Source organism: Hevea brasiliensis, chromosome 11 (assembly GCF_030052815.1).
Source record: "Hevea brasiliensis isolate MT/VB/25A 57/8 chromosome 11, ASM3005281v1, whole genome shotgun sequence".
NCBI classification, from domain to species: Eukaryota; Viridiplantae; Streptophyta; class Magnoliopsida; order Malpighiales; family Euphorbiaceae; genus Hevea; species Hevea brasiliensis.
This window is the reverse complement of record NC_079503.1, coordinates 4,929,818-4,957,409: the sequence shown is the minus strand read 5'-3', so window position 1 is coordinate 4,957,409 and position 27,592 is coordinate 4,929,818. Positions and strand designations below refer to the sequence as shown.

The 27,592-nt window shown below is 31.0% G+C and overlaps 2 protein-coding genes and 1 long non-coding RNA gene across 5 annotated transcripts; 1 reads left to right on the top strand and 2 right to left on the bottom strand.

Moving 5' to 3' along the window:
- The first annotated feature begins 6,244 nt into the window (after window positions 1-6,244).
- LOC110647029 (uncharacterized) lies at window positions 6,245-9,359 on the top strand. Of its 2 annotated transcripts, XR_002493277.2 has the most exons (5): window positions 6,245-6,470; window positions 6,576-6,762; window positions 7,209-7,399; window positions 7,611-7,893; window positions 8,214-9,359. It is a non-coding gene; the product is annotated as an uncharacterized LOC110647029 (long non-coding RNA). The 2 variants fall into 2 exon arrangements; XR_009141318.1 differs by having other exon boundaries at window positions 6,247-6,470; window positions 7,611-9,359.
- LOC110647028 (beta-galactosidase) lies at window positions 9,252-14,303 on the bottom strand. The gene is made up of 19 exons (XM_058129725.1): window positions 13,995-14,303; window positions 13,351-13,446; window positions 13,120-13,232; window positions 12,965-13,031; window positions 12,764-12,856; window positions 12,531-12,674; window positions 12,349-12,437; window positions 12,155-12,260; window positions 11,989-12,073; window positions 11,795-11,913; window positions 11,546-11,707; window positions 11,274-11,449; window positions 11,040-11,149; window positions 10,840-10,949; window positions 10,628-10,738; window positions 10,436-10,546; window positions 10,140-10,345; window positions 9,739-10,057; window positions 9,252-9,641 (listed from the first exon to the last, which is right to left on the bottom strand). Exons 1-19 carry the CDS (start codon window positions 14,163-14,165, stop codon window positions 9,531-9,533), a joined length of 2,499 nt encoding a protein of 832 aa, XP_057985708.1. The 5' UTR covers window positions 14,166-14,303; the 3' UTR covers window positions 9,252-9,530.
- A 6,303-nt stretch (window positions 14,304-20,606) lies between these two features.
- Window positions 20,607-26,662, bottom strand: LOC110647027 (beta-galactosidase). 2 transcript variants are annotated; one of them, XM_021800660.2, is made up of 19 exons: window positions 26,257-26,662; window positions 25,986-26,081; window positions 25,778-25,890; window positions 25,600-25,666; window positions 25,389-25,481; window positions 24,921-25,064; window positions 24,363-24,451; window positions 24,073-24,178; window positions 23,900-23,987; window positions 23,556-23,674; window positions 23,292-23,453; window positions 22,961-23,136; window positions 22,732-22,841; window positions 22,532-22,641; window positions 22,315-22,425; window positions 21,992-22,102; window positions 21,652-21,857; window positions 21,232-21,565; window positions 20,607-21,141 (listed from the first exon to the last, which is right to left on the bottom strand). In XM_021800660.2, the coding sequence occupies exons 1-19, from the start codon at window positions 26,416-26,418 to the stop codon at window positions 21,031-21,033; spliced, it is 2,508 nt and encodes an 835-aa protein (XP_021656352.2). In that variant the 5' UTR covers window positions 26,419-26,662; the 3' UTR covers window positions 20,607-21,030. The 2 variants fall into 2 exon arrangements, with proteins under 2 accessions (XP_021656352.2, XP_021656351.2); XM_021800659.2 differs by having other exon boundaries at window positions 22,532-22,841.
- Window positions 26,663-27,592: the final 930 nt, after the last annotated feature.

Below are 27,592 nucleotides of genomic sequence, written 5' to 3'. Positions count from 1 at the left end.
CAGGATCCGTTAAACCCGGCTCTTTCCAGCTTGGAATCCCTTCTGCAGCAGCTTTCTTTCTGCTGTGCTTTTGTTCTCTCCCTCTCTCCCCCCACCACCCCCCCACAAAAAAAAACCCCCATAGTTTAGTTGTGGTCGCAAATCCAAACAAGTCCTTGATTCAACCCAGAGAACAAAAACATGGAATTGGAAATTAGCGTATAGACAACTTTGGACAATCAAATCAGCCGGACATACAGGCTTATGTGATTCACATGAATGTGAATAGAACCCAATGTTGGGATCCCTTCTCTTCATCTTATAGTACACTTCCTCTATGGAATTGCAGCTTATGAGATAGGTCAATCATACTGGTTTTCAAAAATGTCCTTAACAATGAGACATAGGTAGAGAAGCTAATGGTGATCTGATTGACTTGATTTGATATTCAGTCCCTTTAAGGGGGACCCATCACAATGTTAGGTCCCCATCCATGCATATGTTGATAGGAAAATGCAAGAAGACATACACTAGGACAGTTTTAACTTACCTTATAATGTAGACAACGCCAGTGGCCTACCCACCCTGTGCCATTGGATTTCTCTACAGACACCAAATCCTTACTCTGCTTGCTACGGACAGAAAATGACCGTCCCTTACCAGACATTAAAAATCCCTACTAAATTAGGACAACTAATGCCATCTAAAATCTCAATCCTATCCTCAAATTGCAAATGCAGGGCATAATCAATACGGTTATCAAAACATAAACATGGTCTCCCAGGTTGGTCCTACTTCTTGTTAATAATTTGAGATTTTGTAGAAGGTTTCTTACATTCATATACTAAATTAAAAAAAAAAAAAGGCAAAATCTTTCCCAATCCATCTTTATTTATTAACTTTGGATTTGAATATTTCTGTGGTGTTTGTTTGGTGACTTGCTGTATGGTCAAATCAAGAGACCCATTCAGATAGACTCCATTATTGTAAGAATTTACCAGGCATCTCCTCTCCTATCCCCCAAAAACACTGGAATGGCCCACTTGGTGTCTCTTTTATTTTTTCGCCTCTTGTGCGCTTCAATCACTCTTTGATGATTTTGCATATCGCAGTTACACCACCAATCTGTCACCCATCTGATTCATAAACAAACAAATGAAATGAGAATCTCCATATCCCACATCTTAATTAATTTACCTGGACCCCTCTTTTTCCCCTCTAATTCATCATTATCATCACCTTTGTTTTTGTTTTTGTTTTTGTTTTTAGGCAAGTGCTCCTTCATTCCCTTGATCAACTCTCTCTCTCTCTCTCTCTCTCTCTCTCTACATTAACGCTTGTTACTTTTAATAAACTTGTGAAATTTTCTCTGATTTCGAACAGTGTTGAAAACTATTAACAAAGTTTAGTTATTGGGCTTGAAATTGTATCTATTAAAATGATTTAAGCTAATTTAATTGGCTCTCATATACATTCACTTTGCTTATTTTTAGTTGATGGGGAACTCAACACTCTTTTTAAGTATAACTACACTAAATTTAAGTTTACAGATTTAGTTATCACTTGAATTACATATGATAACTATCAAGAGTTAACGTTTTTCTCTTCTTAATTTGGCTCTACCAGTCTAGTTGATTTTACTAGCTCATAAATCCACATGGATCTGACTAATTCTGGATTGTTACCTACTCTAGACTTAAGCTAATTTAATTGATCTCCCCTTACTCTCTATTCACTTTTAATTTGGTTGAGCTTTTCTTGATTATTGACTCCTTTAGTGTAACTCCCAGTCGAAGACTCTCGTGAAAGTTCAAATTTTCACTGCTAGGCTTTGTTTGATTCAAATGAATAACTTATTGGAAACTTTATTTTTCAGGAAGTAAGTTACCCATTTTAAAATAAGTAACTTAATTTGTGAGAAGTAGAGAAAAAATAGTTTTTTATCTTTTAGAGAGTGAACACTTATTTTTAATTAAATAAGTCAATTTTCCATATTTTCTGGAAATTTAAAATTCCTTGACTCACTTACTCCAGCCATACAAGGCTAAACACTTGTACCGTGACATAGGACAATGGAGCTGGAGAGCAGGTTGGAGCTTAGGGACCCTTGAATTGACGAAACGAGCTAAATGGGCGGCTAGAAGTGCAAGATGTAACATCTCCTTTGCTCATGTTTTGTTGCTAACTTGCTGCCTGATAGCTAGTAATTTAAATTTATTTTCCTTGAGCTTAATTTACAAAAATCTTGAGCTGCTAAAGTTAATCCTTAATCAAGCACACGCATCTTTAAAGTGACCAAAAGTTGACACTTACGTGCAAAGAAAAGAAAAGACATTTGCATTTGATAATGATGTTAATTAATTAATTACACCTAGTAGTTATCATGTTAAATTGTTAATTAATCTTTCTTTATTGCTTTTCATTTAACAAGTGATAAATGGTAATGTGAGTATTAAAAATTTCAGTTATTCAGTCGAATGGTTTTGAAACCGTAAAAATTGTGAAACCTAAAGTGTCCACTATCTTTAAATCAATTATGTGCTTGATTTTTTAGTATGTTTTCATAGATATAAATTGTGATCTGGTACAAAAGGTTTCATATTTCAATTCGAATAAAATATTTTGTGAAGTTTATGATGATAGTGAAATATACGGACTAATATAAATATTATATTTTCTGTCTATTAAAGTAGTTTATTAAAAATTAAGAAAACATACTAAATTAGATATTAAGAGTTCTTTAGCATTGTATTTTACTCGTTTCATTATAATGGAATTTTTCTCTTGTGATCTTTAATTTTTTTGCAAATCTTAGATTAAAAGTGTCAGCTTTATTCTTTCTAAATGAGAATAACTTTTCTATCCTTAAGAAAGGCAAAAGATGGTGAAAGAAAAGTATCTAACTTTTGCTTTATATACTAGAGTCCTTTGGTTAATGATAAAAGACTCCTTTAATAAAAGATCCAAACACAAACACACACCCTTTTATTATAATTTTATTATAGAAGGAATCTAGGATTCCATTCACAGGCTAATAGGCTTATAAAAGATCCAAACACACACACCCTTGTCTTATAATTTTATGGGAAAGAATCTAGGTTTCCATTCACAGGTTAATGGGCTTTCTTCTGGTCCAATTTATACTCACATCTACCCATAACCATATTCATGATTATGCAAAGCAGAAAGCACCCACCTTTCTTTTAGATTTGTCCTTCCACAACAATTCAATTTTACTTTCTCTTAGATTTCTTCTTTCAATCAAATTTAATATCACTGGTCCACCATTTTTTAACCATACCCAGGAAATTCTCACTAGAAAACAAAAGTCTTGATGGTAAAAACAAAAATAAACATTTACTCCTATATGCAATTATGATGGCTCATAGTCAAATTTAAAAGTTCACATGCTATGACTATAGAGATTGCTTGTCATGTAGTATATATTTTATTTATAAATTTTTTTTATTTATAAATTTTTCTATGTAAGCATTTTTCAAGAGAGGAGCATTGACATAATTTTTTTTCACCTATTTTTTTTTTAATTTTTAAGTGTTACTATAACACATAATTATAATTATTCCCTGAATTAAAAGAAATGAGTTTGGTATATTTTGTAAGAGATGGAGTATATATTTCAGAAGCACCCAATAATTTATGGAGAACTCCATTATTAGAAGACATATTTAGGTGGTGGGCATGAAGGGAGTTGTGAATTTTAGTTTCTGAGTAATAACTGGCAATAGTGATGGTTCAAAGGTAGCAGTCCCTAGTCCCTACTGTTGTGGATTGTCTTCAAATTGGTGTAGAAGCATGAGACACTTTATAGTGGAGAGATTTTAGTACAATTGGTCTGTTGTCAGTGTGACCTATCTACTTGTCAATCTTTTCTGGGTACTTGGCATAACTTATCTACTAGTAGCTAAAATTTATTTAGCATGGAGCCATAAAAGCAAAGCTTATACACATTATTACAAGAAAACCTTCATGGCTGAACAGGGCAATCATCAAGACTGAAATCATGTAAAAGTTCTGCCATATGCTAAATTTTTTACTTAGGCTGATGCCACGGTGAGCTTACAATAAGTTTGGTGGGGGGAATATCTCTTGGAATCTTCATTAATAGCTACAGAACACACAACAGCATCTGACATGAAGATTTCACTTCTGAAAGATATCCTATGCACATTGTGTCAAGCGAACGCCCCCTATCATTATTTTCATTTTTTTTATATATAAAAAAATAAAAAAAATTTTATAAATTTAGCTATTGTGAGCATAAGAGAATTAAGATCAATGTACCTGATTTTGGAAAAAAAAAAAAAAGATTCTTTAAAGAAAGCTCTAGTTGCTTCATAAACAGGGACGGGCCTAAAAATTATATATATATATATATATATATATATATATATATATATATATATATATACATTTCACTTTATAATTATTTTATACCAAAAGATAAAAACAAGTTTAGAATAATATTTTTTTTATTACTTTGTTACATTTTTTTCTAATATTTTTATATTTTATATTTATTTTTTTATATAATTTAATTTTAAATATTAAAAATTTATTTTCTTGATTACTGTATTCAATATCTAGGAAAGTAATAATCATTTTTCCAAAGAATGGATTTAGAAGTAAAATAAACAAAAAAAAAGGCAGTTAATTGCTCTTGCTGTTATTACTATGACACATAGTTATTAAACTCGAATCGAATTGATCGTTGAATTAGTGAATCGATTTTCAAATTAATATGGGTTTGTAATTAAATCAAATAAGGAAGTGATTCAATATAATTCGATCGATTCGATAATTAAACCGTTGAATCATTGTGATTCGACTGACTCGATTTGTTCAATTATTCAATAACATCTTTCTTTTTTATTTTTATTTTTGATATAAATAATTAAACTTAAAATATCATAAAAAATCTCTAAAATCAAAATAAATTAAGCTAAATTGATAGTTATGTATTTTTTTATTTTAATATATTTATTTTTTAATATATACTTAATATTTCATAAATATTTAAAAGAGAATTATACATTTATAAAAAATTTTATGCATTATATTACTTAAATATTTTTATATAAAATTTAAAAATATTATTAAAATTTATTAAATATAACTTAATGAATGTTAAAATTTTATTTTAAATAATTTAAATTTAATTAATTATATTTATTTATATTAATAGGTATTATATTTAATTAATTTTTAATGACTCATAGGTTGAACTATTGAATCACTGACTTATTCACTTGCCCTCTTCACTAAGTCAACCTTTGAGCCGAGTTAATAACACTATTATAACATGTAGATATCCATGGGAAAAGTCAAGAATTTTGGATTATTAATCTCTTGGATGATTTTGGTATTTAATTTGACACAATGAATCCATTTATTTTATGAAAAATATTTTTTTATCAAAAAAAATTAAGTCATTTATTTTAAAAAAATAATTTTTTTAAAAAAATCATTTTTTAAATTTTTACAAACTTATTAAAATATAAAAATATTTATATATACGTAATATAATTACATACTATTAATTTAACATTTCAATTAAATAATAAAAAATATGTTTATATAATTTTTTTAAAAGAAAATTATAAAAAATATTTCTCATATAAAAAATTATTTTTCTGAAAAAAAATCTGAATTATCTTATAAGTTGAAAGTTACTTTAGAAGATTAATTTTTAATTTATCTTTTAATAAAAGTTAATATATTAATCTCATCCATGTATAAAAAAGTTCACATATAGAAAAATTAAAAAAGCATTCAAATCGAAACTGATTGGAAAAATTGTAAGCATCGCAAAAAATTAAAAAAAAAAAAAAATCTTACAAAAGTTAAGAGAGATCAATTAGATTAGATAATGACATTAATTAATAACAAAATAATCACATGATCCATCAGTTAACAACATTTCCTCTCAAGTGGTTGACAGCTTTCAGCCTTTTTCTGAACTTTCTTTGGGTTATATTTCCCTAATTTTTGTTATAATTATACAGGTAAATGTTACTTATAATTTTGTTAAACAAATTAACAGAAATTAAAAAAAAAAAGGGTTAAGTCATAGTAAAATAAATAAAATTATTTGGTCTAATTAAATTTAGAATAATTTTTTATTTTAAAAATAGATAAAAGTTGAAAAAGAAAAGCACAAAGCTAAGGTGTGTATTGGGCTTTGTATTGTGGATGTAAGCCCAATTATGGCCCATTTACGGTAGTGTACTCCCAAGGTGGCGGGAAACTCGTGGCGATCGTCAGTGGTTCTCCTAACGATTAGCGTGGCCAAGCTGGTCTCTTCTCCAAACACGCATTGCACCTTCGTCAACACATCATCAAGATGAAGCTCATTCTTATTCCATTGATCTCTCCATTTCAAAGCTAAATCAATCTCTCAATCTGATTGACAATCCTGGAGTTAGGGTTTTGGCTACCGCTCCCTCCTTCATGTGTGCGTCACTGCGCCACAGGTCTGTCCTCCTCGAACTCTATTCTCTTTAGTTTATTTTTTGTGTCATTTTTTTTTACTGTATTTTTGTGCATAATTTTCACTTATTTTGTGTTTGGAATTTTAGGTTTTTGATTCTGTGATTGAGAATTTGGTCATAACGATTGTTAGTGTTCTGTCTTCTTCAATAAGTTGTAGAGTGTTGAAATTTGAGAAAGAAGAGGTTTTGCGGACTGGCAGGTCCATTTGCCAGCGGGATTGCGTGGAATTCATTGAAGTTGTTATTGATGTTCTATCAAAATTGGATGAACATGGTGAGCTCCCCCTTGTCTAATGTGTTTTCTTTTTAATTATGTATGGCTTGGTTGGTTTGCATTTTCTCTCTTTTCTATTGGAAAAAAGAGTTAACCAAAGCAGATCTTAATGACTTAACGTTCCATGACTATTCCTTGCTTTTTAATTCTAAATTAAATCTCATTGTGTAAAGGATGCGATGCGAGGCTGTATTTCAATAAATGTGGAAAATATATATATAATTGGGTAAAGACACAAATTTAAGCCGTCCTTACCCCTTCTTTGTAAACCCAAAAAAAATGAAATCATAATTTCCTAATATCTCAGACGGAGGATCTTTGACCAATAATTTTGTTGATCATTCCTCGTCAATTTTTGAGATTGAAATATGCTATTGAGTTTCATTATACATTTGAACTTTGTTTTATGTTATTTTATTTTTTGTTTCTTGTTCCCTATTTTGTAGGGATGCCTCTCATTTGCTATTATGTGCTGCTGCTAGAGTCATGGTTTCGGCATCCTGCTCTGGATATTTGGTCCCATCAATGCATGTTTTGGATGTTAAATCAATTAGTAGAAAAGAAGCAATGCTATCACAAACTTCATCTGCCGCTTGCCCAGAGAATTCTCCCTTAACGACAGTGAACTACCACTGAGGTTTGCCACTGGTGGAATTTTTTTTTTGGTCCCCTTGCTCCTATCATCTGTTAATTGATCTGTGCAAAGAATGTGATTGTGTTTAATGTATTGAGCATTTATCATGCCTTCCGCAATTGTTCATTAAATATGAGGGTATAAAACATAACTTTAGTTGTTTCCCATGCCATGTTTCAGTGTTCTGATTGTTCTTTTGATATACTTCCTGCAGGTTGCTGTCATCGTATCTTGACGCACTAACACTAAAACATGATTTTTCTAATATCTTGGAAGACACCATGAAAAGACCTTCCCTTTCTTTGAGCAAGGGATTTTATGAGAGGATGGAATGGTGCTGGTGTTGACGGCCCTGTCTGGAACCCTCTCATCTTCAAGTTTTCAGCAATTAGTTTACGGTAAATAAGCAATTCAGTTTGTCTTGTCAAGAAACAATTTGGCCCGACTTCTATGCCATCTGCAATGAAGGTTATATCTAGTGATTCCAAATCTATCTGGTATATTCTTACTCCATGTGAATGGCAAATGTTAGCATAATTACAGCAATTAACATGATTATAGAAAATTTGTGTAGCATAATTACAATAATTATTATAGAAGATTTGTGTAGCATAATTACAGCAATTATTATTCTTGTCTAAATTAGCTCATATTCTCATGCATAAATAGATGAAATATCTCTGTAAATAAAACACAGACAAATACACAATCCTTTCCTTCATTACTTGTATTTTTTCTTCTAATAGCAAAAAACCTCTTTGGCAATTAGTATGCCTTCATCCTACTTCCAATATGTATTTGAAATGTTGCTTGGCAGGGTTCTCACAATCTGCTTTCCAGCTTGGTTTTATTTTGCTTCAGTTTCACTCTTCTCCAACAATTGTTTTCAAAGAATTGTCAATTGAAGTGCACATTAGGGATACCCAATTTTAGACAAACAAGTGAAATGGGATGACCTGCTGCCGCTAGGTACTTAACACGTTGCTTGGATTTTGAGCCCCGATAACAAATCTCATCAGGATCTGCTGTTTGAGATTTTGACTAAAATATCGAGTGTTGGTCTTTGAAACAAATAGACTCAGCTATTCATGAGAGGTATAGTTGACTACAGATCCGAATGCTGTGACACTAAGGAAGATTTTGGTCTTGGAAACAAGTATTATTGTCAAGTCATCTGACTTCAGCTCAAAGAATTTTTAAGTATCACGAATTACAGTGATGAATCAACTCGACATCCTGCGAGGGAAAAACATATATTTTTTTGGGCAAAACAGTATGCTTCTCTGGAAAATCCCATTAGGTAATTTGATTGGTTGTCCTAGTTATGTAAAGGTTGCTTCATTTAACGGAAGATGGACTTGAACTGTTGTTTCATTATGTTGCAACTGGTAGGTTGCTTCATTTCATAAGTAAGAATTCTAAAATGAAACATGTGGAAAATTCTGAGGGGCAAAAAATCTTTCTACGAAGTAATAAATTTAATAAAAAGGAAGCTGTTGCAGGTGCCTGTCTAGTCTTCAGTTTAACTGATGTTGTCGAGAGGCTGTTCTCTTCATTATTTGAGAATGGAAAAAGTGGACTGGGTATTATTTTCCTGGTAAAATTGTGGGCAAGCAGGCATTTGATAACGTGCATCAAGAGCCTGATCCAGCCCAATATTGTTGAAGATGTAAATGTGTTGCTGGTGGATCTCCATAGCAGATTGGAGCGATGGCAGTGTCAAGGGCAAGAAATATAAAAACTAGACAAAGATCTTTAGAATTTGACAATGAACTGGTTACTTTAGAATTTTTGTTCATGGATTTTTTGGTTGAACAATTGCACACATGCACACGTGTGCGCTAGCACACACAAATACACAGATAACAATTATTTTTTGTTTTTCTGTTGTTTCTGGATTATTGTTAACAACTGATAGTACGTTTTAGTACAATAAGTATGACTGCAACATTTGTACAATTTACATTTGCGTTTACTCCTATTGCCCGTGGTGTCTTTTGTGCTTTCACCTTGGAAATCTGAGCGGGGTGAAGGTTTGAAAATCTTATATAGACAGTAACGAATGGTTAATGTATTCAGGGTGAGGTGAATTGAAATTTCATTTGTTTGATTAGCTGCTGTGCGTTTCAAGGCTTCAACTGCACTGAACCTCAACTGAAAGTTTCTTTGGGCTACCTGGACATGGATCCCCTCCAAAGTTTTCAGGAGCCACAACTACTTCACATGATTGCTTTCCAAGACAGTTCTGCAAGAGGTTCCTTATGTTAGTCAAATGAAGCAAAAGTTGTGAATGAAAGTAAACTTATTAAATTTAATTGGTTGAGTGAATAGTGAGTACTTACACTTTGGAAAGGATCCCAAGACTTCTGGGCATGACATTTCCCTTGTTGGAAGTAGCCACATCTTCCTTGAGGCCATCCATAGCTAGCAAACTTAATCTGAGAGATGGTATGCCCAGGAGGACACCACAAATGAGCTTTGGGTTTGGTTGGGACTATCCCCTGCCAATTTTGCACTGCTGGCTGATCGTCATATATATCAGCACAAACACTTCCTACGATTCGTTTGAGTAAAGAAATTCCAGTAGGATCGCCACCCATTTCTTCAAACACAACTAATAGATTCCCCTTGGGGAACAACCATGAGCGAGGAACATGGTACCTGAGATTAATATCATCATCAACAATTATTCAAAATGTGGTGATAATCATAAGGTAGCAACACCAACTAGTGAAAGTCCCACCATTGTTGAGAGGGCTGTCCGCATTTACTTTTACATTTTTTATCAGTATAGGTTCCAGCATAATCACAATCTCCACAATTCCCACGAGCTGTGTATCCAGGCCAGTGCCTTCCTATACTTCGACCGTTTATCCATACTTGACCTTTACCCATGGTGTACATATCTAATGCTAATGGGTCATTGCCTGGTGGTGCATCAAAGCTAGTCTGCATATTTTATGTAAATTAGTCTAATTTTTAGAATTTTATGCTTCTAATTCCTTGTCAAAATATATAATATGGGTATATAAATCTTACCTTGTACCATGTTAGTGGTTGTTTTTTAGACAATTGTGGTCCTTGAGCCCAGGGAACTGATGAACTCCCAGCAGAGGTTCCTAGGTTTAAGTCTTCGCCTTTTACACCAATCTGTGCTCAGTGAAATGGAAATCAATGATTCTCCAGTTTTTAATATGGTGAAATGTAACAAATTTGTGAAAATTAACATACCTTGTAAGACCATTTCCACTTTGACATGTCTAATGTTCCTTGATTTAAACCTGATAATGTGACTGGGCCCATAACCCCAGCATTCCATGTATCATAATGCACACCAACATTCTAAGAGATCAATCAAAGAGCCAAAAATAATGAGTTCAAAACCCATCATTTTCTGCCATTACTTAATCTCACCAGAGAGATTAGAAAGTGAGAGCACTAACCGGAAGACCCACGGTAGCACTCAACAGGGAGATGGTATTTGTACCAGCTTTCAAATTCACATTTTGGCTGAACTTTACCTTAGGATCGTCTAATGATCCATACACAGTTCCTGCATTAAGAATATATTCACAAGATCAACATATAGAGTGAGGTCTAAATATTGAAACAATGCATACTAATACTATATCCCATTACTTACCTGCTAGTTGACCATTGATGAAAACATGCAACACATGGCCAGCTGAATTAACTGTGAGAAATGGACTCTTTCCATTCTTCAAAAACCCTTCATTTGGGTCTATGTTTACACTGAAAGGCCAAAACAAAGAAGAGAGAGAGTTATTAAGAGTTAAATTCTAATCTCATAAGCTGAGAGACTTGTATTTCCACTACTAATTCAATGGCTGAGGAGGGGGAGAATACATTTACTCACTTTGTCATATACCATAAATAATCTGTTTTATCCCACGTGATGAACTTTTGCTCCCACAATCCATCATGTGTAAATGTCCCCTGACCATAACCAACAGGAACTTCATCATTGTATGACTGCCAAGAAAATCCACTCACTGCAGGAATCATCGACATCTGTGTACTTTGAGCACCAATCTGCACAGAAATTATTATAATTCAGTTAATCTTGCAAATATTCAAGTTAAATTTGATTCTTCTCAATTCTAGTACTTAAATTTTCTATCACCTTACCCTTGCAGTGTTGTAAACTACAGTTTTGCAATCAGGAAGGATGCTGATAGACCAAGGTGGAAGCCAGTATTCCTTATTCCAAAACACTACTTTCACAGAATATTGTGTGTCATAGTTTGCTAGAAAGGCTGCACAGGCGGTTTTTGCTTGGTACACATGAGCCTGGAAATGATTGTACAAATTAGGTCTAAACCCAAATAAAAGAAAAGATTTTACAAATGCATTTTGCTAATCTAAATTTTGCCCTACCTCTTGATTCTTCCCAAGAGAGGTTATTGTAGGATCTACAGAGATTAAAGCAGGTTCACATAGCTTGATGGCTTTATGCAGATCTCTCAAATGTCCCCACTTTGGATCATGTGGTAATCCTGCAGCCATAAAAATTGGCATCATCCTCAAGTAATTTATGAGCATTAATAGATTAAACAACGTTGGAAACATACCATATTCATCAAGAGGGGCATCATAATCATAGCTAGTGGCCATGAAAAGGCCAGAAGTTCGACCAAAATTGGTTCCTCCATGATACTGTAGAAAAAGAGAAGAAAAAAATTAAAAAAATTGGAAATACTTAATAGACCAGATGAGTAAATACAGTAATACACTTACCATATAATAATTTACAAACGAACCACTATTGGCTATAAACCTCGCAACTGAAAATGCTGTATCTTCCGGTGGCCTGTAAGGAACTGCAGCACCAAATTCTGTATACCTGATAGCAAATAAGAAATCAAATATCAGAAGACAGAAATCTAAAAACCATGAGAGGAAACATGCATACTACTGGTTTTGTGACTTACCAACCAGTCCAATTTTCTGTCCACATTTTTGGTTTATTGTAGTTATTTGGTTTGTAGCCTTCACAGTAGAATCCATTGCAGGTATCAATCTGCAAATCATCAAATTGATACAGACGTGAACAAGTGGGAATAATCCCTGAAGAAAGAACTACAAGTCTGCAAATTTTGTCAAAATCACTTACAGTTGGATCAGGGGCATCTTGTTGTTTGCACATGACCCATGGGACTCCTGTATTAAGGCCTACTGCCATTGCAGCTGCCCATTTTGTATATGATTTACCTGGTGCACCAATTTCCCATTCCACTGGTCCATATTCATTTTCAATCTATCAAAAATGATATATACTTGAGCAGCGTTTGTTGAGTAAATTACAAGTTAATGAGAAAACATAATAACAAGCAATAAATCAGGTACCTGAGATAGAATTATTGGACCTCCCTGAGGTTCAAACAACCTTTCTGCCTTCATCATATCCACAATCTTGGTTGTGAATTTTTGCATTGCATCCTTCATTGTAGATATGGAAAAACAAATGAGCTTTGATTTATCTTGTGGGTGGAAGAGACAAAGGGATTGGAGAAAAGGATAAATAAAAACTGCAAGCGAACACCAAACCTTGAAAGGGGCATTGTCTGTTCTAAATTCAATCCCAGGAACATATTTTAGCCACATAGGAAATCCCCTGAACCAAATAGAAAGCATTTGAATTGAGATCTATGTTTACTCAATGTATAGATTAAATTAGCAGATAATATATATCAAATAGTTACCCGAAGTTCCATTCTGCGCAAATATAAGGTCCTATCCGCAGATGAACATAGAGGCCTGCTTGCTGCACTAGCTTGATGAACTTCACTATATCATACCTATCCTCAAAATAGTACTTTGTTTTTTGGACGAAGACGAAAAAAGAAGAAGAAGAAGAAACCCATTTAGTTTTTTAAACCAGACAAATTAAAACCTTCAGAAATAATAAAAAAAAATGATGAAAATTGAATTACTTGTCCTTGAGTAGGCTCGTGTCCATTCCAGAAGACATAAGTTTGTATCATATCCAAGCCTCCTTCTTTAGCTTTCTGTATAAGGCCTGGCCACATCTATACATTACACAAACAAAACATAAAGGAAATCAAAACTAGTGCCCAGAAACTATAAAAAGAGGTGTAAGCAAAGCTTGATGATGCAGAAAAATTTAAAGCTCTACCCAAAAAAAAAAAAGAAAGCAACTTTAAGTAATTATTTCTTTTTTCTATTAGTTAAATAATTCAATATTTATTTTCATATAAATTTTAGCCAATCACAGAAATTAAATCTTGGTGTCAATGGCATCCACACTTGACTAAATGTCAACAAATATACTCATGAATGTTTTGGCTCAAGCCATATTGTGCTTGGTGCCAAAGTACCAATTAATTCAAAATTTGATGATGTAATAGATAAAAATAGTAAAAAAGTAAAGACCCAAGTTTCAATTTTTATTTAAAAAAAAAGAGTTTTAATAATAATTTTATTAATTAAAGATAAAAAAAAAATAAATTCGTGGACAAAAGGGGAATGCCAAATGGTCAAAACAGAATGAAATATTAGGCGACACAGAATGCGTAAAGCACATAAATCAAATATAATAATTAGACTTTATTTGTACCTCTGGAGTGCTTCTTGGGTAATGAATAGAACCAGAAATAAGGATCCTTCTTTGTCCATTGATAACAATAGCTTTATGATCATATGTTACAGTAGCTGTAGCAGAAGTAATCCATGAAGAGAAAAACAATAGCAGCAACACTAACCCCTTTTCCCTTGACATTTTCCACATTGAAAAAAAAAAAAAAAAATTATATCCCAATTGCCTTTGCTTTCATATGAGATTAAATTTCTGGCAATAATAGGAAGTGAAATTTGAAGAATTAAAGAGGTATTTTAAGAAGGTATTTTAAGAACACCTTCTTCTCCTCTTGCTGGTGGGGATGCTCATGCCATCAATTTATAAGAGAAAGATGCTTCTAAAATAAGAATTTCTTGGTGAAACAAATCATTATCCCATACATTTAATTCTTATCCGTCAATTTCATAGTCAACGTAGTTTGGTATTAAAGCTATATTAAGAAATATTTTTCAGTTAGCAGATTGTAAAATAAAAAAATAATTATTGAAAATGCCAGAATAATTCTGTATAATTTTTTTAAAAAAATATATATATCATTTTCCATGCATGAAAAGAAAAATGGATGTGAAAGCTATGTGTGATTAATTAATTACAAAGGAAATAATAATGAAGATAATAAGTAATCGTGATTAATAATGAAATTGTGATTAAGCTTGACAGCTAGATTAGAAAATGACACATTAATTAATACCAACCAGATGAGATAATGTCGAATTTGTCAAATGATTTGTGAGTTGAATATGGCTTCCCATGTCCTCTGCCTTCCCTCCACGCCAACAAGATTTTATTTTTAATTCGATACTCCCAATGCTTTACAAATATTTTTTTTATTTTATGTACTATTTTAAAAAAATAAAAAAAATGTATTATTAATTTTTTAATTTTATCATTTTTTACATTTCTATAATATTATAAGAATATTTTATTTAATTATTAATTTTTTTATAAAAATAATATTATCCAAACATCTTCTTAATTCTTATAAAAAAATCTTAAAAAATTATTAAAATGAGATGAAATAAATATTTAAAAAACTCATTTATGAGTCTCCCAAAAAAATTCAATTGCATATCTCTCCCTCATATAAATAAAGAGTTGGAAGATTTTTACTTATTATTATCACATAATATTTAAAAAAATGTTTATTATATGAATATATTTTCTCTTAATTTTATCATATGACATTTATCATATAAAAGTTATTATATTTTATAATTATAGAAATTAAATACTTTTTGCCTATCTCTTTTCTTTTTATATATTTAATAAATTTTAATTTATTTTAATATTATTTTATTTTTATTTACTTTATTTTAATACACATTTAATAAAGACATATTTTAAATTATATATATATATATATTAAATATTATATATATAATAAGTTATGAAAGAATGAAATAAAATTTTATTGTCATAGCTATGGTAAATAAGAAATTTATATTAATATTTAATTTTCATTATTTTTTAATATTTTTTACAATGAATAATTAATATTACTACTTTGTTAATATTAATTTAGAAACAAATTTTAAATTATATGTATATGCACACATTAAGTAATTTCATTAAATTTTCATATTTTTTTTAATTAATTATACAATTTATTTAAAGCAATTAAATGCTAAATTTAATTATAATAGATATTTTTTAAAATATTTCATTAAATGGTTTTGATTTTCTTTTAAAATCAAGTTATGATAACATTCATTAAATTTTGAAGTTAAAATTCTTGAGTTAACAAATTATTAGTAAATGCGTTTTAAAAAATATTCTATTTAACCATTTTGATTCTCTTTAAAATAAACGTAAATATTGATTTTACTGTTATTGATATTCTCAAATTAAAAATTAAGAAACCTCGTAATCAATGACTATTATATTTAATAATTAATATTTTTTTATTATTTAAATTTAAAAGATTAAATTAATTAAAAATTATATTTAAAAAATTAAATTATATAATAATCTTATATTATAATTGTTTAGAAAATTAAAAAAAATAATATCAATAAATTTAATTAAAAATTATAATTTCACATAAATATAATAAATTTAAAATTCTATCTCCTCGTGAATTTATTTTACAATAAAAATATAACACATATAAAATTAAAATATATATTTATTGGATATATTGTTTTACATCTCATAGGCACAATCACAGTTTTGCACAATTTTTCGGCTTAATGTTAAAAAATTTATTTTTTGATTTTTATAATTATATATAGTTAATTTTTAAGTTTTGAAAATTTTAATATAATTTTAATTAATATTTGAAAATTAAATTTGATTTTGAATCAGTTTACGTGGCACGATTTTAACCATATAATTTTTTTTTAATTTTAATTTTTGGCTATAAAAATAACTAAACTATAAAATTAAGTTAAAATTGTAAAAAATAAAAGAATTGCTAAAATTGTAAAAATTCAAAACAATTTAAATTCTTTTTAGCATTAAACCTATTTTTTACGCATTGTAATTAGTGAATAATAATTAATAGTGAAATATTTATCTCATAGTGCAGAGGTCATGATTCAAATTCTAATAATTTCATTCCTTTTAAAAAATTTTAAAATACTAAAAATATATACTTTTAATGATAAAAAAAAATTAAAATTTTCCTGTATTTTAAATTTAAATTTCTAATTTTGTCAATTATATTCTAATCATTAAATTTGATAGTGTTTACTAAAAAAAATTTAATAGTTAGAATTTGAGAATTGGATAAGAGAAATATTAAAAATTTTAAATTATAAAATTATTTCACATGTATTGAAAATAAAAAGCAATTAATATAATTAATTTTAAGAGCAAAAATTAGTAAAAAATATCATAATTTTTTGGAGGAAAAAAAAAAAAAAAAAACCCACCTTGAAATGAATGGCATCTAAATCCATTATATATGGATTTATATATCAAAAATTTTCTCATTTACCATTAAGAATAGAATGAAACCTAAATTTTGGTAATATGCATATGACAAAAATTACCAAATTTTATGCACTAAGAAGAAGGATAGACCACTGAAAATGCTAATGGTAATAATAATAGCCATACATAATTCAAAGTTAAAAGAGCTTATAAGAGACAAGAAGAATCCTGAGATCTTTATCAAGTTCGCACCATTAAACAACCACAATCACAACCACGATAGTTTGAGCAACAACCACAACCGCAATCAAACGCTGTAGATTCTATGCAAATGATAGTGGAGATTATAGGCATAATGACACTTTTAGAGGCATCATCATCTGCACCGACCTTTGTTGAAGCAGAGAGAGAGAGATAAGGCACATTGAGACAAAACTGTCGGTCTTGAAATATAAGAAATAATTTAGGCCCACCACACTATGAAGATGAAGACGACGACGGAGATGATCTAATCTCCTATTTATTATAGGTGAAAAAGTTCTTTAACACTTTTAAATTCTGCTGTCCTATCATCATCCAATGAACCAAGTCGTGGTTGTTGTTTTAGTTTGCGACCGTACGCTGATCATTTTGGTCTTTTCCAAATTTTCTGTATTTTATATTTTCAATTTTTAATTTTATAAGAAATTAATAAACTTATTTATTTATTATTAATATTTTTTTGTATTTACATTATATATAATTAGAGGTGGAGCCAAAGAGGGCTAGGGGTGGCTTTAACCCCTAAAGATTTCTAGAGTTATTTTAATAGGTATAAAATTTGATATTTTATTAATTATTTCTTTAAATTTAATTAATTTTTCTAAATATTTAGAAAAAAAATATTAAATAAATGTATTACATTTTTACTTTTTTATTAATTGGCTGCTTCAAATTTTTTATTGGTATCTAATAATTTTTAATTTATATATTATGATTTAAAGTTAATATTAAAATTATTAAATTGTCCTTAAATAAGTACAATATTTCAATTAAAATTTAATTAGTCAAACTTTTATATTACAAATTTTTTTTTAATTTTTTCTCTTTCTTTTTTTTTATGGGTAAATATGAACTTTTTTTTTAATTTCTCTCTCATGTCACTTTCTTTTTAAATTAAAAAAAATATTTTATTTACATATGTATAAATAGATGAAATTAGTGATTTCAAATCTCATGTAAAATTTGGATTGATTTACTTATAATATATATATTTTATTATTTTATTAATTTTTTGTCTGTTTAATTTCAACAATTATTAATTTTTTAATCTTATGTTGTTATTCTAGAAGGGACAATTTGTAACGTCCCTTCCGGCCCACTGAATAGCATTATCCGCTTTGGACTACTGTTTTGTCCCTTGACCCTTCTTTGAGGCCCAAAACTACGCTATGTTAAAAGACATGTCACTTATATGAACCTTCACTTTCACTTTTCTTTCTGATGTGGGACTTAGTTAATTCCTACCCCCATTTGGACAAGGTTACTAACAAGCTCCTCACTCAAGTCAAGATCCTTCCCATTTTCGCACTGGATGTTATATAACCTAGCCACTTAGAGTTTATATTTATTTTTCAGCTTTAAATTATTAAATTTTATATAATAATTTAATATAATACTTTAATGTCAAATGATTTTTATTTTTTTAAAATAATATAATTTATATTATGAATTATATAATAATCAAAACAATGATTTTGTAATACTTATATCTTATAAAGATTTTGTTATAATTTTTTAAATCAATAAAAATTCTTATAATTTGATATTTTATGTTATAATTATCTATTATATATTTTATGTTATATATATATATATATATAATATTTTATTGATACACTATAATTAGCTCGGTCCTTCAATAAAAATTTCCTAGCTTCGCGTTGTATACAATATTGATTATTTTAATACACTCTAAAGATATTGAAGTTTTTATTAATGTAAATTTCTATTTTTCATTAAAATTTAAAATTTTGATTAATTATTTAAAATGCAATTAATTTTTTTTAATTATTCATATATGCCTATTCAATAGAAAAATTATTATATTAATAATATCTGATATTTTACTTTTTTTTAATTATCTCATTTGAGTCATATTTTTATTTTAAAAAAATGATAATATGTATATAATAAAATTTACAGTAATTACTTAAATAAAAAGAATATTTTCTATTTTCATATGCTATTTTATAAAATATCATTGTCGCCGGGCATTGACGGAAAGTCAGGTAGCCGCAATACAGTGCGTGTACTACACACTCACCTTCAGCTTCCGTATTTGCCTTCGCTCCTAGCGTGCGTGAATCACTTTTCTTGTGCCTTTATTGTTTTTGGACTTATTTGTAAAGAAAATCTCGAATTTAGATTTTTTTTTATCAAAAACTTTTAATTTTAACGATTATATTACTCAATTAATTTTAAAGCATATTTTTTCTATTTTCAACAATAATAAGAAGCAGTGAGACGCATTTATGGATCCAAAAATTTAATTTAAGAGTCTAATTAAAATATATAATTTATAAAAAAAATAATATAAATAAAATACTTATTTCATTAAATAAATTAATTAATGGATAATGATAATTATGTATTCTTAATAGAATCATTTTATAATTATAAAAATTGAAATATTTAATGAATATAACAATAAAAACAATTATCTTATTTTTTTTAATGAATTTTTTTAGAGATAATTTTTTGAATAAAATTAATTTATTGAAAATCAAATTGAATTGATGTTAATTAAAAATATAATGAATGTAAATTATAAGTTTTATTTAATAAAAATAGCAATAATTATGATGATTGTACAAAAGAAGTTTATGGGATGAAATCAAAACTTAAAGCAATCTAATACGTTTAAACGGCAATTTCATTGAGTGTACGATTTCACTAATGAACTATTGACTATAAAACACTTCTAGCGAAAATATATATATGCACTTTTTTTTAATAAAAATAAAAAAATATTATATTAGATTATTTTATTTTTATATATTTATTATTTTACTCTATTAAAAGAGAAAAATTTTGAATTCGAGTCGTCTCATCTATCTATTTTAAGATTATTCATATTTATATTGAAAAAATGAGAGAGTTACTTCAACTGCTGCTCATCGGCTGTTCTCGCGTGTGTGTGTGTATATATATATCTTTTAAATCCGTAGCGGCATGAGGCTGGGTTTGGTTGCAAAGATAAAACTGGACAGGACTAGATAAATTATCGTTTCTCTTTGCTTGAAATGCGATGAAATAGGACAAGCTTGTTCCACTGTCACAGTTTTAGGACAAGCATTATAACTTAAAAGAAAGGGCATAGTCATTTTAATCACCTTCCCTTTAACTAACTCTTAGGGGTTAAGTGAGAATGGATATTGAAATCTACCTTACTTCGATATTGGGTCACCCATCTATTGGTTCAATTTAGCACATGAATGCCAAATACTAAAAAGCCTTGTGATCAATGTTGTCACGACTTATGATTGTTTGGACAGTGGACTGCATAATGTTTTGGCAAGAAATATTAGAACTTGACAAACATCTAGTAGAATTTTTCTTTATTTCTTGAATTCTGCTGGTGTCAAACTATAATTTCCAGAAAAATAAATGACCAATAAGAAGAATGATTTCAACATAAATTCTTAGGTAGATTAACAATCCAAATGCTATATATTAAAAAAAAAAATTTATTATTCTCTTCCATTTTATTCTTACAAAGGAAAAGCATAAAAAATGCTTCAAATACTTGAAACCCCAGCAAGCTAAAGGATTACATTACTTGTATCAAATATCAGTATCGAAGGCCTAAAATTTTTGCAGATTATAATAAGGCTAAGTATGCTGTATGGATGACAAATAATGACTTGTCTATGTACATGAGGGACCTTCACAACCACTTCTCAAATCTACATTCGGCTTTGCCTAACTTGAGTGTGGTATGTTTTTATACGCTTTCGCCTCTGGCAGAGAATTCCATCTCCTTGGCAATCTGGAATGCATAAGCTTCAAATCTTATAAATGCTGTATCAATGGTTTATGCTCTGAAGATGTACTAATATGGGATTTCATTTATTTGGCTAGATACAAATTGTTTGAGAATTCAGCTGCAAACAGCCTCAACTGAAAGCTTTTTTCCAGTATCAGGACAGGGGTTTCCTCCAAAAACTTCAGGAGCCACTGTTACAGAACAAGACTGCTTTCCAACACACTTCTGCAATAGGCCACAGGTTAGTCCATATAACTACAGAATCAAAACAGAACAAGCCTCAAAATTCAAATAACTTCTTATTGGTTTGTATACCTTTTCAAAAGCATCATATGACTTCTGGGCATGACAGCTTCCCTCTCGGAAGCTTCCGCAAGTCCCCTGAGGCATTCCATAGCTAGCAAACTTGATCTGAGTGATCTTCTGCCCTGGAGGACACCACAAATGGGCTTTGGGTTGGAGATGGTCAAGTTTGCCCTGTGCAATCATCTGCCAGTTCTTCAATGCTGGCTGTCCTTCAAATACATCAGCACAAACACTCCCTGTAGTCCTTTTGACCAAAGAAATTCCACTTGGATCACCACCCCATTCTTCAAACACAACCAATAGGTTCCCACTTGGGTTCAGCCATGAGCGTGGAACATGGTACCTGTTAACATCATGAACATTGTCATTTCCGATATTTAAATCAGATAAACAAATGACGGCAAAACAAGCCAGTGGAAGTTTCCTCACCATCTTTGGGAGGGCTCTCCACAATTACTTCTGCATTTCTTATCATCATAAGTGCCGGCATAGTTGCAATCGCTACAACTACCACGAGCTATATATCCAGGCCAGTGGCGTCCTATACTCTGACCATTTACCCATATTTGACCTTTTCCCATACCACTCATATCTAAAGCTAATGGGTCATTGCCTTCTGGTGCATCAAAAGTAGTCTGAAAATATTATAACTCTTGTCAAATTCTTAGAAAACTTCATAGTTCATAAGTCTATTCCTTCTACAGAATAAAGAACAAAAAAAAAAAAAAAAAAAGGAAACCAAGTAATTGGGCATCAAAATAAATCCTACCTTGTACCATGTTAGTGGCTGCTTTTTAGCAATTACTTTTCCTTCCATCCAATCAACAGATGAACTCCCAGTAACAGTATGAAGGTTTAATGCTTCACCTTTTAGACCAATCTGCTCACAGAAACATGCAAATAAGAGATTCTCTAGCTTGTTACAACTCATTGAGACAAAATATTCAATGAAAGTAAAGAAGCAGGAGGGAGGGTTGTAAGAATTATTCCCACGAGTGGATCTTGGGCATATGCCAAGGCATTAAACTTCCAGAATAAAGCCACAGAAAAACACGGTAAACCAAGTGCAGCAGGAAAACATGGAAAACAAACCTTGTAAGACCATTTCCATCCTGATAGATCTGTTGTCCCCCCATTCAAACCCTTCAATGTGACTGGGCCAAGAACTCCAGTATTCCATTTTTCGAAGTGCACACCAACATTCTGACAATAACCAATAAGAAAATAGAATGCGTTCAAACATAATTTTCTGCAGTAAGTATTGGCACAGAAATGAGTAAACATAGACATCACAAAAGTAAGAACTAACCTGTAGACCCACAGCAACACTTAACAAAGAAATCTTGTTAATACCAGCTGTCAACTTCACATTCTGGCTAAATGTTAACTTAGGATTGTTTAATGATCCATAAACAGTTCCTGCATTAAGAATAGACAAACAAGTTAGTACAACAGAATATAGAAAGTGAAGTCGAAACTTGTTAACTAGCAATGCCCCATTCAATCCACCTGATAGTTGACCATTGATGAAAACATGCAAAGAATGCCCAGCTGAAAAAATTGTGAGAAGAGGATTCTGTCCACTTTTCAAAAATCCTTCATCAGGATCTATCTTGACACTGAAACCGCATGAGAAAATCCATGTCAGAATAACTACAGTGATAGCGCCCCAACTTTCCTAGGCAGCACCATGTCTCAGAGAAGATAAGACTAGAATTAATTATTAATTAATTCTTACTCTGTCATATACCACAGATAGTCTGTAGCATCCCTTGTGACATTTATTTGCTCCAACAATCCATCCAGTGTAGTTGTATCATCAGCATAACCAGAGGCAGCTTCTTCAATGTATGATTGCCAAGAAAATGCACTGCCAACAGGTGTCATCTTCATTTGTGTGCTTTGGGCACCAAGCTGTACAGGGATTGCCATATGATGTTAAAATTCATTCTTTTGAATCCTTTCTATATTTCTTAGACTAAACCTGTATATGTTTATTATCAAATAGAACAATTTTTTTGACATGTATATATTAAGGTGTCTTTCTCAACCAAGAGGCTACTACTTACCCTTGCAGTGTTAAAAACTGCAGTCTTACAATCAGGAAGAATGCTGATAGACCAAGGTGGGAGGTCATATTGCCCACTGCCAAAAGTCACTTTCACAGAGTATTTAGTGTCATAGTTTGCCAGGAAGGCTGCACAGGATGACTTTGACTTGAACACATGAGCCTACATACAACTTTTGAGTGAGCAAAACCACACAAGAAGATTGCAAATTACTAATATATTAGCACATGACATACATAAGGAATTTATCCAAATTGAGCTTACCTCTTGATTACTCCCAAGTGATGTTACTGTGGGATCTACAGAGACTAAAGCAGGTTCACATAACTTAATGGCTTTATGCAAATCTCTCAAGTGTCCCCACTTTGGATCCCTTGTTAGTCCTGGCATAAAAATAGTAATTTTAATCAGCTCACTTGGGCTACATATTCATTTGCATCTATGGTTTTGTCCTGATATGTATTTAGCCAACACTTTCAGTTGCTGCCAGCTGAACTATACCTTGCTCTAAATACGTATTATACTCCTGTTTAGTAGGTAGAGCCATTAATATGCATAATTAATGATAATTATGAGGACGTTATCCCAACCTACTCTACATTACATACCATATTCATCAATAGGGGCATCATAATCATAGCTAGTAGCAATGAAGGGACCGCCAGCAGTCCGGCCAAAATTAGTTCCTCCATGGTACTGTAGAAAAGGGAAAAATTAGCAAGCTCCCCTTTTAGATCATGATACACCAGCTGAATGAATTTACTTTGAAAGGTTGGTTTACCATATAATAGTTTACAAGTGAACCACCATTCTGTATAAACCTTGCAACTGAAAATGCTAAATCTTCTGCAGGTCTATAAGGAACTGCACCACCAAATTCTGTGTACCTGTGGGGAAGATAAAGCAATGAACAAATAAAAAGATAATTGGTCTTAGAAAAGATCCCAAACTCCAAGAAATAAAAGAAAACTATGAATTTTAGATAAAATCAAATAAAAGAATTATGAGGACCAATTTTACAACAAATAAAGGCAAGTTTTAGCATGTACTGTCATCAGTTGTGCGACTTACCAGCCAGTCCAGTTTTCTGTCCACACTTTGGGTTTGTAATCCTTGTTTGGTTTGAAATTCTCACAGTAGAATCCATTACAGGTGTTGATCTGAACGCCATCAAATAGACTTAGGTTTCAATAAATACAACAGCCCCACTTCAACCCATATGAATTAAATCCTGACCCATTTAATCTTTTACCAGAAAATCAAGCAAATATTTGAAGAAATATCTTCACTATCAAGCTTAAAAACCTTACCATCAATCAACAAGGAGACATACTCATCATTTCCATTATGAAAAATCCAAAAACCCCAGATTATATCAAACAAAAGACACATAAGAGATTGATAGGACCCATAAGGTTAAACTGCAAAAGAAAAGCAATGCCAAAAGTGCAAGAAAATAAAGCTCTATGATTCTTTATTTAAGGGCCACCTAAATAGACGGCAAATTTATTATTAACCCCACCATGAAAGGAGGGTCACACTGAATGTGAAACATACCAAGAATGCCTGTACGAATATGGCACCATCAAAGTGAAAGGAAAACGCTGAAAATTTGACAAAGTCACTTACAACAGGATCAGGGGCATCGTCTTGCTTGCACATAACCCATGGGACCCCTGTACCAAGACCCACTGCCATCTCAGCTGCCCATTTAGTATAAGCTTTACCAGGAGCACCAATCTCCCACTCCACTGGTCCAAATTCATTTTCTATCTGTTTACAAGCAAACAACAAGAAGAAAATAAAATACTCAAGCTATTTTCAATAAGTGATTGGCCAATTAATCAAAAATTATGGAACCAAAATAAACATATGATTACAAGTTTAAAACCCATTTCTAGAATGATGATAACGACTGGCATAGGCTAATATTTTCTATTCATTTCAGAAAAAGGTTTTTTTGACTATGTAAAAACCAATTGAATAGAAAATGGAATCAAAATAATCAAAAGCAATCAAGAAAAAAATAATAAAAAAAAAAACTACGACCCAATTCTAGAAACACAGTAAATAATGGAATGGAGTAATTTTTCCTACCTGAGAAAGAATTATTGGACCTCCCTGAGTTTCAAACAACTTCTCTGACTTCATCATGCTGACAATCTTCTCTGTGAACTTTTGCATTGCCGCCTTCATTGTAAGTATCAAAAATCAACGTTTAGCTAAAATCGACAAATTTCATTAGTGAAAACGAAAAGTTCAGAGAAAAGGGTAATCAAAATAGCAATGAAAAATGCCAAGCACCAACCTTGAAAGGGCCGTTGTCAGTTCTAAATTCAATACCAGGAACATATTTTAGCCAAACAGGAAATCCCCTGAACCAGAAACAGAGCAAAAACAGAGCAAGTTGTGAAAGAAGAAAAATGAAAGCAGTGACTCAGATTTTAAAGTTTTTCCAAAGCTAAAGATATTTAATATATTATTACCCAAAGTTCCACTCAGCGCAAACATAGGGTCCTATTCGAAGATGAGCATAAAGTCCTGCTTGTTGTATCAGCTTGATAAACTTGACCAGATCATACCTATCCCCAAAATAATACTGATATTTTCCAGAAAATGAAAGAGGAAATGAGTGAAAATTAAAGGAAGAAAGGCAATATAAAGTTAAAATAACAGAATGTAATTTGAATTTACAGTCCCAGGTGAAGGCTCATGTCCATTCCAGAAAACGTAAGTTTCTATGACATCCAAACCTCCATCTTTGGCCTTCTGAATAAGATCTGGCCACATCTGCAGTCACCAGAAAACCCAACACAAGAATCAAAAACTGAGCTGAAAGACCATAAAGAAAAAAAAACCAGCCAAAGAAAAAACAAAAGAGCAGCCATTAGTGAAAATTTTGAAAGAAACACGACAAGGCACAAGAACCGATAAAACCCGTGAACCACATTGGACTTTTAGATACCTCAGGAGTACTTCTTGGGTAATGAATAGAGCCTGAAATAAGAATTCTTCTCTGCCCATTGATGGTAATTGCTTTATGGTCATAAGACACAGAAGCAGTAACAGAAGAAACCCAAGAAAAAAAAAACAGTAGCAGAAACATAAACAAGCCGTCCTTAGACATATTCCTCCTCAAAGCAATGGCCTTTTTTCTTTCTGTATCTAAGCTGAATGCTTTGCATACAGATGAATAAAAGAATAAGAGAGTGATGGAGAATTGGGTTTTCTATACAAAGTTTGTTTTACTGATTCTTTAAAGAAACAAAAAAGAAAGAAGCAGACTTGGCAGAGTTTATACTGAAAGTCGGATAACGTAATGGAGTTGTGGAGTTATTATTTATGGATTAGTTATACGTGCAAGTGCAGGGAGAACTGGGCAACTGCTTTTATAACAACACTAGAAGAATGAACAGTTATGTGGGGTCCATGTTCTTGGCTTGGTGGGCGGCTCAGCCTCACTGACACGCAAGGCTACTTGAGGGTGAGGCTCTGCTGAGCTGATTCCTAATCATCTTTCATCTCTCTGGCTTTTTTGCTTATTTACTTCAAGCAAATGCCCACCAAATAATTGAAGCCAAGTAAGAGAGTTTTTCACTTTTTCTTTTCTTCCAAGAAGATAATCCAATAACCAATCCCAATACTAAAAACTATAAATTTTCCTAACTTTCATGCATACTTTATTTAACAGATTTTTATAATATACTTACTAAATTTTAATAAATATATTTACATTAGATATTTATATACCCATTATATATATTTTTTAATTAATTTATATAAATTTCAATATAAATATATAATTTAATAATTATAAAATTTATTTTCATATGATATCAAACTGCACCTAAAATTCAATCATATATTTATTAAAAACTACCTCAATTGTAAAATTGTTGAAACCTCTCGTTAATAACAATGATTACTGAGTAATTGGAAAAGTTATAGCAAGAGATTAGTTGCAGGCGCAGTGAATTGGAAATGTGTAGGACACTTCTGCATTACGAATTGCTTGGTGAGACAAATTATTGCACAAACTTCGCATTTTTTGACTCCATAGTCCAATATGACGTTGTAGCACGAATCAAACCGGTTTTGATTTGAAATAACTCAATGTGATTTCAATTTAATTTTTGTTTTCGGGTTCGAACCGTCCATTATAAGCCAGTTTTAATTCAAATTCAAGGAAGAGGTATCAAAACCAATCTTATATACCTCGATTTTGAGCCGTTTCATGAACTGAAATCATTAATTCTATACTATTTCAAATTTGACTAGGACCAATCCGATTCAATTTACTA

Excerpts from the sequence above, each read along its gene's own strand:
- LOC110647028 (XM_058129725.1), bottom strand. The coding sequence starts at position 14,165 with ATGTGGAAAATGTCAAGGGAAAAGGGGTTAGTGTTGCTGCTATTGTTT. Across the intron at positions 11,450-11,545 it reads TAGTTTACAACACTGCAAGG|ATTGGTGCTCAAAGTACACA; the intron begins GTAAGGTGATAG and ends ATTTCTGTGCAG. Across the intron at positions 10,058-10,139 it reads GGACAGCCCTCTCAACAATG|GTACCATGTTCCTCGCTCAT; the intron begins GTGGGACTTTCA and ends TATTAATCTCAG.
- LOC110647027 (XM_021800659.2), bottom strand. The coding sequence starts at position 26,418 with ATGTCTAAGGACGGCTTGTTTATGTTTCTGCTACTGTTTTTTTTTTCT. Across the intron at positions 22,842-22,960 it reads TATCTGTGGTATATGACAGA|TGTCAAGATAGATCCTGATG; the intron begins GTAAGAATTAAT and ends ATGCGGTTTCAG. Across the intron at positions 21,142-21,231 it reads CATATGATGCTTTTGAAAAG|AAGTGTGTTGGAAAGCAGTC; the intron begins GTATACAAACCA and ends GGCCTATTGCAG.